This window comes from Calidris pugnax, unplaced genomic scaffold, assembly GCF_001431845.1.
Source record: "Calidris pugnax isolate Ruff unplaced genomic scaffold, ASM143184v1 scaffold81, whole genome shotgun sequence".
In the NCBI taxonomy this organism is placed as follows: domain Eukaryota; kingdom Metazoa; phylum Chordata; class Aves; order Charadriiformes; family Scolopacidae; genus Calidris; species Calidris pugnax.
Window position 1 is genome coordinate 2494119 of NW_015090880.1, and position 12504 is coordinate 2506622.

The following is a 12504-nucleotide window of genomic DNA, read 5'->3' on the forward strand; positions in this document are numbered from 1 at the left end:
GTATCTTTACAAATGACAGAATATTTATTACCAATACCTTTAAAAAAAGATTACATCTGCTAGATCACCGATAAATATCATTTACACCGGGGAGAAAACTACAGAAGCTTTTTTTTTTATTCTATTTTTCTTGGTTTTGTTGTTTTTTTGGTTTTTTTTCTTTTTTTTTTTAATTTTTTTTTTTACATAGAAGTAACCATATCAAACTAAGAAAGGAACACAGCTTGAAATACTGACAATATTTCTCTGGTCAACACCCCTGACTTTTACACAAGTGGAATCCTGATTATGAGTTACTGAATAAATATATTTAGAAGGTCTAAAAGTTAACTGTATTATTTTGTAAGCAAAAAAGAGACGAGTTACAGGCAAATTCAAGCTATCAGGAAAAAAAAAAAAAAGAAAGAAATGAATAACAAACCACTGCAGCGCATTTAAACTTGAAAATTTTATAGAAAATTCCGTTGCCTTTGACTAGCGTTATCCCGTCTGAGTGAACTTACAAAATTATCCTGTAGTAACAAACTGTCCTTCTCTTAAGAAGAATTATTTTGCTGTGGATATTGTTGTTTTTCCGGCGTTGACTCTCTTCTTTTGCCTTCAGGCCTCCGTGCAGAGTTTCTAAGGAAAGGCAGAATTCCCAGCAGGGAAGTGCCGGAGATCCCCCTCCCTGTGGGATGGCCCGGACCACGCTGCCCAAGTTTCTTCTACCCCGTGGAGTTAGGAAGGGTGAGGAGTGATGTCCCGATGCAGGTGGAGAACAAGCACCTGTTTGGCCAATGGACCCAGGGCAGTTTTACGTCTCGGAGTCGCTGGATCCTGATTTCCTTGGAATAAAATCCCCTGAAGTGAGGTGGGTTCACCCAGGTTTGCACCCAAAGGGGGGGACAGCGTCCTTGGCGCGCTCCTCCTGGCCCCCCTCCCTTCTTGTCACTAGAGGCAGAGATCAATCGTCGCAGCATCTTCACTCCTACCCAATTTAATGCTAATTATGATAAAGACAAAGCTATTTCAAGACAGTAACGGACCTTTACATGATGCCAGAGTATTAGCTACACGTCCTGTAGTCCACAACCAACCAAAACTCATGGATTTTTCCAAGATCATAGTGTTCTGAGCGTTTCCAGTTTGTCTTGCTTAGACCTCTGAATAAAATAGAACATCTTGTGTCTTACAAGTGCTTGATTTAACACAAGACTCATGGGAACTGCCATTTAAGTGCAGCCCCGGTTACCAACGGAATCTGGAACGGTTCTGCCTTGTAAAACTGTCCAAGTTGCAGCCAATTTACTGAGAACAACTTTGAACTCTCCGTCATAAAGGAAAAAATTCCAAACGATATTGTCATGGTAATGTCGTCCATAGCATTTTAGAGCAGAGGAAAAATTAATATCTACATCATATGTTAACTTTAAAAAATTCTATAAAACACTAAATATATAATAAAAAATATGCATATAAGGACATATGTAAACTGCTTTGGTAACATCATATTACAGATGTTTTCAGTGCATTGCAGAGTTTCCAAGGAAACTTCAGACAAAGCTATATTTGCTTTGAGGAAGTACTGTATAATGCCATTCCTAAAGAAGCATAAACATTTTTTTTCCAGTAGTAAGATGTACTCAGACCACAATATTACTTAGTACTGGGTGTCTTCAAAACAACTAGCTAAATGTTGCTTATATTATAAACAAGGAGTCCTCTGTGTCATTTTTGTCATAAACTGGAGCGGGCTGTGAGCGATATCATGATTGTGCTGATGGCTGACAGTGTGCAGGCCTTGGAGGTGGAGGAGCCGGATCCTCTCGCGTAGGCGTCTGAGCAGGGGAGAGAAGGGGAGAAAAAAATCAGCCAGTGGAGAAGAGACCAACGTCCCTTCACCCAAAGCCCTCCCTGGGGTTTGACTTTGGAGGGAAGGTGGCTCTGGGGAAGGTGGGATGAGGAGCCTGGCACCACCAGTCCCCTCCTGCCCTTTGATAACCGCCTCTTTAGTGGCCTTCAAACTGAATTTTTGGTGCCACCTGAACTCCTCCTGAAGCTCCGTTCACAATTATATGACTTCATAGAATCATAGAATTGTCCAGGCCAGAAGGGCCCTCCAAAGGCCATCTAGTCCGACCCCCCTGCAGTCAGCAGGGACACCCCCACCTAGACCAGGTTGCCCAGGGCCTCATCGAGCCTCCCCTTGAATATCTCCAGGGAAGGGGCCTCAACCACCTCCCTGGGCAACCTGTTCCAGTGCTCCACCACCCTCACAGTGAAGAACCCTCTCCTCATCTCCAGTCTAAATCTGCTCCCCTCCAGCTTGAAGCCATTGCCCCTTGTCCTGTCACTACAGGCCTTTGTAAACAGACTCTCCCCAGCCTTCCTGTAGGCCCCTCAGGTACTGGAAGGCCGCTATTAGGTCTCCCCGGAGCCTCCTCTTCTCCAGGCTGAACAACCCCAGCTCCCTCAGCCTGTCTTCGGGGCCTGTTCACTTATTATTTTATATTTTTTACAATACTATATTCAAGCTGTTCCTTAGGGCACCAGCCTGGCAGGAGCCAGGAACCTGCTCCATGGCCCATCGCATGGAGCCAGCCTGTGTCCCCGCTCTCCCGGGGCTGCTGGTTGAACTTGGGATGGTTCATCCAGCCACCCTGTGCAGCTCCACCAGAGGGAATTCTGATCTCACCCAGGGGTTTGGTTTTTTTTTTCCCCATTGCTGTAATTTTAATGCCATATTCCTGCATTGCAGAGGCGCCTGATTTAATGCAGCTTATAAACTGGGGCATTATTAATGGAAGATGGGACATGGAGATTTTGCAAAAGCAACGCTGCGTAATAAAATACTCCCCTTTCTGTTTGTTCTCCCACACAACCTCATTTCCCTAAAATAAATATTTATGCACCCAGCACACAATGGGATATGGCTATACAGTAGCCTTATAAATTTAAAAGCCTCTGAACATCGCATTTTGTGTTTTGTTATGGTGAACTGCAGGGAAACAATATATTCAACATATATATGGGTATGGAAGGGAGGGAGTGAGGAAGCTTAAACACAAATATAATTAGTGTTTCTTATGGTTTAATCCTGACTCGGGATGAAATGAGGGCGACCGTCCCGGGGTCAGTCTGAGTCTCAGCTCCCTCCTGGGGGATGCCCAGACTTCAGGGCTTCAGGGCTCTGTCTCCTCCCCGTTTTGGGGATGTGAAGTGGGGGTGAAGCAGGAGGAGAGGGGCTGGGGATGCTGGCTCTCTGGGGCCCCGCACCGACCCCGCTCCCCCCCCTGGCCTTACTCGATATCTTTGGGATTCGGATCTGCTCGCTGCTGCTGCCGTCGCCCCCGTCGCTGAAGGGCTTGATCTCTATGATGTAGTCCTCGTCGAAGGGCAGGGAGAGCTCCACCGAGGTTTTGTTGGTTTCTATCACGGATGTGCTGCTCTGCCTGTTCCACCGGTACAGAACCTGCACGACAGGGGGAGAGAAAAGGAGGCAGAAAGGGCAGAGGCTCAGACACGGAGGGCGATGCTGATGAGCAGCATCAAACACAGCCCCGGTACCTGCTGAAGCCCCTGGGTGAAATCTTTAGCTTGGTCAAGCTAAAATAAATCCCAAGGCTTGTTTATAAAGCTCAGAAACTTCTGAGGAGGATTCCTCAGGAAACTGAGTTGGGGTATTTGAGGCAGTGCCACAAACACCTCCCCAGAACAAACGGCTTTTTTGAATGACCTGCTAAGATCTGGGAATTCTACTCATTTAGATCATAAATCATGACATAAAATATAAGATTTCCAGGAAAAAAAGAAGAAAAATTGGCAATGTTTTGCTGTGATTCAGGAAAGAAATCAATCTGGCTGTGCTGTCTTAACGGTAAGTTAAAAGAGGACTTTTTGGAAGCCCACTAGATGGAGTTTGCTCCTTCAGGCTGGCGAGTCCCTCACACCCTCTTTCAACTGACGTCTTAATTTGCATTTCAAACCTACAACACTGAAAAGTTGATCCAAATTGCTGAGCTTCATCTGAGGTTTTGACTAAAACCCCTGAGGAATGACTTATTTTTGATAATCCGATGCCGTGCACCAGAGATACTTAAAAGCTGGTGCAGAAACCGAGGAGCTGGCACCAGCTGGTGAAGCTGCCGCCGGTGGGTCAGGGTTTGAAGGAGACCTGAAGCACGTCCAGGTCCTTCGTCGTTCCAAGCGCCGGTGGAAGACGTTTGCACAACTCAACCCTCAAGGCAGCGGCTGGCGGTTGCGCACCGATGTCTTCTCTGGGCCAAATTAAACCCTCGTGTGAAGCGATAGAGCTGAATTCTTCCCAAGATTTCTCTCTAGTTAAATTACACCCTATTAAAACTGCTACTAATGAGGATTCTCTTTTCTTCTCCTTTTGGCTTTGCTTTCCGAAGAAAATGGGAGCTATTAAAAAAGCATTTTATTTATCTGCAATTAAGGGGGCAACTCGTGCCTTTGGAAGGTTTCCACCAAAGGCAGGAGAGCAGTCCTGTGGGTGGGAGCTTCAGGGGAGGTGCTGAGGAGCAGGGGAAGGTCCATGAGACCCACACGGGGGCTCGCTGGGGCCAGGGCAAGTAGCCAGCACAACGTGCTCGCTCTCCACAGGTAAAGCCTCTGATTCTGGAGGAATGCTCCAGTTTTAACCCAGAAAACCACACAAACACCATGGAAAACCCCTCGTCCGGCCTGACTGTACACCCCAAGTTGATGCTGGATTCATGGAAGTGTTCCCTAAGCCCAAAACCAGAACCCAGGGAGGGCTGAAGCTCGGTGAGGACTGAGCACAGGCCCAGGGGGTGGCGAGGGGGGGCTGGTGTCCCCCCCTTCCTGTGCTGACAAAACACTCACCTTGTAGCCTCTCACTTCTGACTCGTTGTCCAGCGCCTTCACTTGGTCCCAGTTCAGTATGATCTTGGAGTCGGATGAATTCCATATGATGTTCCCGGGGGGCTGGCTCGGCGCTAGACCCAAATACACACAGCACTGTAGTACCCAAGGAGCACCCAATCCCCGTTGGATCCCTCCCGGTGCCAACGTGGCTCCCACCACCAGAGCAGAGTGTGCCCAGAGCCCTAGCGCTCCGCAAAGCTAACGAGATGTTTCCCTGATCTGTGTCCTCAAGGTCACAGGAGGTGTGACATGACACAGTGCTCTAAATGAAAAAAGGATTCAGGCAGTTGCTCAACATGCCCGAGATCAGAGGAAAAAAAGCCCTCTTGAACGATGAGATAAATATTTAATTTTCCTGCCCAGCTCTGATTCAGTTTTGCATGCTCTGCTTACTTAACACGGGGAAGAGCCTCACAAAAGGGAAAAAGACAGGCTGGTAGGTCTTCCCTGCACAAAAACCCGGCAAAGGGAAGTCTGACAGCTCCCTCAGACTCCAGAAAGCTTGGAAATGAGAGGGGGATGCTCTCGAGGCAGGTTCCCAACCCTCCCAGAACCACCCCCCAAGTCCTCCCAAACACTCACGTGGCTTCTTGGTGGTGACGTTGACGGGGGCGCTGGAGGGGCCGGTGCCGGCCGTGTTGTAGGCCCTGACTGCCAAGTGGTAGAGCGCGTTGCCTCTCAGGTTGGTGACTTTGGTGAACGTCTGGTTGCCGACCGTTCGAATCCTTTTCGCGTTTTCTTCCTTCTCGTCGTGTCGCCAGCACCGGACCTGAGAAGCAGAGCAGGTACATGGTCACCTCCAGCACCTCAGTGACCGGCCATGAGGTATCTCCCCATCTCCGAAGGGACACCGCGTTGCGTTCCCATACCTCGTATCCCTGTATCCTGCCTTTGTGCTGGTTCTCCCGTGGGGGAGCCCAAGAAACTTCAACATCTGAGGCGGAGAGACTTCTGGCCAAAACGGTGCTCGGGGCTCTCGTTGGCTCTGGGTAGAGGTGTTAGAAATAAAATGAAGAGTTTTCCATTTCATGTTCAATTAGTCCCAAACTTCAAGGGATTTGTTTTTTTCCATTGCAGGAGAAAAGTGTCACAGAATCATAGAATCACAGAATGGTTTGCGTTGAAAGAGTTAGAAATAAAATTAAGAGTTTTCCATTTTATGTTCAATTAGTCCCAAACTTCAAGAGATTTGTTTTTTTCATTGCAGGAGAAAAGAGTCATAGAATCACGGAATGGTTTGCGTTGGAAGGGACCTTAAAGAAAGGGACCTTAAAGATCACCAGGTCCCAACCCCCTGCCCTGGGCAGGGACACCTCCCACCAGCCCAGGTTGCTCCAAGCCCCCTCCAACCTGGCCTTGAAAACAAACCCAACTTCCCCATTTTAAAAGGATGGCCTGTCACAGCCCGTGCCAGGCGGCACCGCTCCTCTGCCTAAGAAATAATAAGATGTCATTACTAAACCCAACCCAGGATACCGTGTGCTGTAATTAGGACAAGAGGGAACATTTTCTGATCAGCGGACATTAATTCATACTAAATCTCAGCGGAATTCTTTGCAGATTACATATTACTTTTCCATTAATATCAAAAGATTTCATTACGATTAATGTTATTTTAATGACTATCAAAAGAATTAATCACGGCTCGCCATTTATTATAAATCAGAGCAAGGATTAGGTATCAAAGGATATGTCAAGGTGGATACCAAACCCTTTCAGACCCGGTCAGCCCTCCCCAGTCCAGTGGTGGGGAGGAGGGAAGCCATGGGGTGGGCTCCCAACTCTACCTTCCTCTGCCGAGTAGACGACGGTCACGGGGCTGAAGGACCCCTCCCCCTTGTTGTTGTACACCCCAACTTTGACCTCGTAGGGGGAGAAGGGCGGCAAGGTCTCGTTGCGGAAGACGTATCTGGCAGCATCTGGGGAGGCCACGACAGTCTGCATCCAGCTGACGGTGCCGAAGGGGCGGAAGGCCACCACGTACCCAAAGCCTCCTCCATTCTGCAGCTCCTCGGGCACAGTCTGTCGGAGGGAAAACCCAAGAGAAAGGGCACTTTCAGCAATGGCATGAGTTTATCTCTCCATCTGCATCTCTTGGCTATTGCTCTTGGTCCTTCTAAAGCTACGTATGGTCCTAAACAGAGCACTAGGGGAGGTGGCTGGAGTCCTGCCTCGTCTGTGCCAGAGCCTTGTTGCTCCACCAGCAACGTGTAGCCAGGGGAGAAACCATCATCTCCAGAAGACACTTCGCCTAGGACTTACTTCATCTCCTTAGGTGCCCACCTTCCTTCACTAACTCGTCAGGGAGCCTCCGGTAAGGATGTGAGTTATTTCAGAGGCTGAGGTTTGGTGGGGTGAACCAAGGACATGGTTCTTGCTTTCCCAATACTCATGAAACTGCTCCCACATCTTTGGATTTGCATGTGAAGCCCTGAAGAAGACATCCTGGCAATGGTCCCTTGCTGGCCCAGTGCTACAAAGCGACCCAGAGCAGGTCAGGCAACTATCCACAGCCCATACGACATGACCTATCTATGACAGAATCGTGGAATCATCTGGGTTGGAAGGGACCTTTAAGATCATCAAGTCCAACCATCAATCCAACACTGTCAAAACCACCACTAACCCCTACCCCTAATTTGTCACAAATGTGATGGAGAAGGGCAGGTAAGGGCCACGTAACAGCCAGAAGAAACAACCTGTCACCTCCAGGTCACTTCTGGACATGCTGACACTTCCTACACTCAGAGTTTCAGCCCTCTAAAAGCTCCATCAAAACCCAAAACTTCAACATGTTAAACCAATCTGTAATTAACGGGCCCCTCTCCCACAGCTGCTCGTGGTGCTCAAGCACGTGCAGGGGTTACTTTTGGTGAACCCTTCTTCCTCTGTATTGTAAGGCTCAAAAAATGCATCAGACCATAAAGAAAAGGCCTCTGTACATTTAAAAGAGTAAAGTGCCTGTTCCATCAAAATACAAATTATAGTTTGTGCAAATTACGACTCAAAGTCACGGCTGATGTTCTTGCCATGTGTGTTCTTGAAACATATTGCAGTATCTTTAGGAGACACAGCGTAGCTAATTAGTCCAATGGAGGAGGAAATTCAGCACATTGAGCTGTGCAGTAAGGACAAAAACCCATTTATAGTTTTTTAATAACCTTAAAAATATCTCTGGCGATTCATTCTGCCAGCTTGGTCAGAAATAGTGCTAAGTGGAAGTGTTAGCATGTCTAGTGAAGTTCATTATTGGGAAAAATATGCCAGCTGCATCGCATCATAACATGAAAATACAAGCAGACAAATGACTAAAGTTCTAACCCCGGCTGCTGTAAGGAATATTAAACATTTTTCATCTCTTGCTGGCTTTCATTAGCAGGAAGGGAAGCCAGTGTGCACGGCGTTGGGCTAACTCTTATCTATTTGCTGCCGTATAACCCGGTGTGGGGGTGAGGGATGGAGTTTGGGAACCAGCCACAGTTCTCAGCCAGGTCAGGACGTGCCATCCCGGCCTCACGGACTCTGCTCCATCCCCCAGGTGATCCCTGCCCATCCACGTTTCGCTGTATCCCTAGGGAGGTGCTGAGCAGGGGGGAGCTGAGCTCATCTGGAAGCAGCGATGCACAGCCCAGTCCCCTGCACAGGACATCTCTGCTGGCTTCCTTGCACAGGGCCTGGGTTGGGAGAGGGGTTTAGCTCAATTTTAACAGCTTTAATTTTAATAAAATTTTTTTATCACGCAATTTTGGCTTTTTTTTACCACCAACTGAAATCTACAGAAGCTTCCCTGAGGTCTGGGGGGGAAAGGGCGCATCTAGATGAGGACCTTATTGATTTTCCTCTTGGTTTGGACCCCACTTACCTCCCAAGTAATGACCAGCTCGGACTTGCTCCCTCCGCCACCGCTGACGTTAGCCGGGGTCACCTCGGGAACTGCCAAAAAAAAATGATAAAAACATTCAGAAGATGCACGTGGTGACTCTGAAAGCAGAAAAGCACATTGAAATGGAACAGACCTGCCCAGCAACAGGACTCTGCTGGCCTTCCCCTGCTGCCTTCCAGAAACACTATTAGGAAATGAGTAATTTGCCACGGCAAATAGCACATTAAAAGTATGTCAATAATAGTATATTAAAAGTATGTCAATTAACTTGTGTATTCAGTCGCTAATTGTTTAGTTTAAACATTTATCTTCCATAAAAAAGACTTCTATTGATGTTTGTATTTCATATTCTGTTCTAAATTCGTATTCTGGGGTAAAACAGAACAGAGGAGCCACCTACCAGGTGGCTTCCTATAACCAAGGCGTGTAGCCCTGCAGCCACCACGCTGAGCCAAATGCTGCTGGGACCCCTTTCTGCCACATCAGAAGACAGGGACAGCATCAAGGAGCATCAAAGCTCTCCAGGTTTGTAGCTTGTGCTGGAGTCTCTGCACACAGGACCTGCTGGAGATCATCATGAAGCTGTGCCTGCAACAGCCTGAAGACACGGCGTGGTTCCAGGAGGCAGTGGTGTGTTTGGGAGAGGGCTGCAGAAGACCTTCAGTAAGCCCACGAGATGATCCAATCCCTAGGGCAGCCCAGGGTGGTTTCTCCACGGCTCATGGCCCACAGGGACAAAGTCCAAGTTAGTTGGAGAAACACAGAAGGTCCCAGCATCAAGGGTCTGATGACTCTCCAGCTGTGAAGATTACACTCCTGCTCTCAAGGTGCTGTGGTTGGTGCTCCAGAGTTTCCATCACACTGATCACAGGAACCCAGAGGGACTGCTCTCAGAGTTCATGTCTCTCATCAAGGAATACCGGGCAATATTTTCCAAAAATCCTGCCCAAATACCTTTCCTTTTTTTTTTTTGGAAATCATTGCTTTCTGCAGGAAAAGGGCATGAAGTTTTCCTACACATCCAGGAGTCATGGAGTGAGCAAAAGAGCCCATCAGGAGCTCCACAACTTCCCCTGCCTGGTCTGTGCACACAAATAAGATACCATGGAGGAGGAGAGCAATGGTCTCCTCAGCTTCCTCCAGTGCCAGGTGTTCGTTAGTGCTGATGAGCATTTATTCAGCCAGATTGAACCCAGCTGCCCACCACTACTTACGAGCTTCTTCAGTCCTCCTCTTCTCTGAAGGCCTGCTGGGTTCTCCAATCCCAATCAGGTTGGCAGCCACTACTCGAAATTCATACTCGACCCACGGGTTCAGACCCACCACCGTCGCTGTGAAGGTCCTGCCATCGATGATCTCTGGAACTGGGAGACAGCTACAGGTCAGGAATTCAGTGAAACCCACTAAAAAGTACTAAAGATTGCTCAGGAAAGGTGACAGACATCCAACAGCCTGAGAAGTAAGGGATTAACATGAACACAAAGTGAGTGAGGATTGGTAAACCTTTCCTCATTTTTCTAACATTCTCTTAACTGCAAAATAGTAAATGATGTGGCAAGAAAACATCGTGCTTTTAGCACAGAAATTCCTGCTATTAAAGAGCTTCCCCTAAATTGTCACTTTTTGAAAACAAAGTGTCAAGACAACAGGTTTAAAGGGTTTTTATTTTTCTGTTCCTAAAACACAGTGTTCCCTCTATTTAATGGTTACTGGAACAAAATTAACCTCTGACGGAATGAGCAATTACATCATGGGATTTTTCCCTCTATCAAGAAAATAATTCTACTTAAAGATAGGCCAGATGACACGGCCTGTCCTGGAGGGATGTCTTTATAGACCACAATTACTGTTGTATATCTCCAGCGCGGCAACAAAAGATAGGAATTCATTCTGTTTGCCCTTAAACATTCATGAGAAAAATGGATGAGTAATAGCACTGACTGGACCCTGAATCTTTGGGTTGCCAAACTTGAAACTAGTTAATAAGACAAGTGTTCTGCAGACGGTGAAATTACTTTTCATAGAATGGTTTGGGTTGGAAGGGACCTTAAAGCCCCCCCAGTGCCACCCCCTGCCCTGGGCAGGGACACTTCCCACCAGCCCAGGTTGCTCCAAGCCCCCTCCAACCTGCCCTTGAACCCCTCCAGGGATGGGGCAGCCACAGCTTCTCTGGGCAACCTGGGCCAGGCTCTCACCACCCTCACACCAAAGAGGTTCTTCCCCACATCTCATCTCCATCTCCCCTCTTTCAGTGTCAAACCCTTCCCCCTCCTCCTATGGCTTCCCTCCCTCATCAAGAGCCCCCCCCATCTCTCCTGGAGCCCCCTTTTCCCTTCAGGGTGCAGAGTTTCTCCACTGGACCCATGTGTGGGTCCTGAAGGAGGTGTTCTCCATTGGTGGAGCTCTTTGTGGACCAGGCGATGGACCTACCTGTGCTCACTGCCTGCCATCCCACCGAGAAGGGGGTCCTTGCTTGTACGACGTACATTGTAATGGGGCTGTGGTTGTCTGCTCCTGGCCTCCAGGACAGCTGGGCGGTGGTGTCGGTGATTTCATCTATCGTTACAGCTTCTGGGGGGCCTGGGGGACCTGTTGGAAGGATTACAGACAGGAGAAGGGGTGCTTGGAGCTTTGCAGTGGCTCAAGGAAGGAGCATTCTGGTTGTCTTCTGCTCAGAACACAGAGGAGCCCCTGCAGAGGAGGGAAGCTGGGGTTTAGGAGCTCTCCTTGCCTCGATGAGACTGGGAAGCACTGGGGGACAGACACATGGATCTCAGCTTCACCTGCAGCCCTCAGCTGCCTCCAGGTGAGCAGCAGCACCGTGGCAACCCTGGGTCCCATGGAGCAAGGGACTTGGGATCAGCTCTGCCATCCCACCTCAGCACTGGTCTATGCACAAGGAGGATTTTTAGCTGTAGATGGGATGCACCCAAAGGTGGTGAAGAACGAAGGACCTGCCTGTAATTAGCACCGTGAAAAGTCTCTCCCCAAAAGCAAACTCTCTCACAATTCACTCTGTGGACTAAAAATGATTCTCGTATGATATTCAGAGAGCTGGACACGTTTAAATATCTAAAATACCCCCAAACCTTCCAATATCCTGTCTTGAAAATGAAAGGTTCAGCAGGTTCTAGCCAGATTTAATTTCTCAGAAATTAAAACTTTAAATTGTTTTGCTGGGGGGGAGCAGGCACGCAGCCCCCTGGAGGGGGGGCTCAGCTCCTTTGGTCCCCACCACAAGTTACACCAGAGAAATGGAATTTCATTGGATCCATCACAAATTACTCCTCCTGCTTGACAGAGGCCGAAACAAACTGTTTTCACGTCATGTCTTGGGATAACCATGGTTATTCCCAGCATTTCAGAACATAGTTCTTTTGCAGGGTGCAGGCAAAACACACTCCTTCGCAGGGAAAAATTATCAGTTAATGATTTAACAAATCTTTTTGGGCTGCTGACAGACACGTGCTTGTGTTCTGGTGGCCTGAGAAAAATCCCATCCTGCAGCAGCTGGGCTGATCCCTGTGTGCTGACACCAGGGGTTACTTCTCTATGCCCTTGTCTGATACTCCCTGACATAAAAAAAAATTGATTTTTATGCTAGTATTTAAGCTCTTATTATTTTGGCGTGACTCCCATATTTAAAAAAAAAAAAAAAAACTCCTAGAATTATTCCGCAGGCGGCATTTAGGCCCCAACTGTTAACCGCCCCCTCCAGCCTCCCAGCC

The 12504-nt window shown here is 48.0% G+C and overlaps 1 protein-coding gene across 1 annotated transcript in view; it reads right to left on the minus strand.

Annotated features, from left to right (window-relative positions):
• Positions 1–3: 3 nt before the first annotated feature.
• Positions 4–12504, minus strand: part of CNTN4 (contactin 4) — a 373607-nt gene continuing 361106 nt past the window's right edge. The window contains exon 24 of the mRNA XM_014946726.1: positions 4–1820. Coding sequence (XP_014802212.1) covers positions 1720–1820 — 101 coding nt within the window. The 3' untranslated portion in view covers positions 4–1719. The remainder of the gene's footprint in view (positions 1821–12504) is intronic.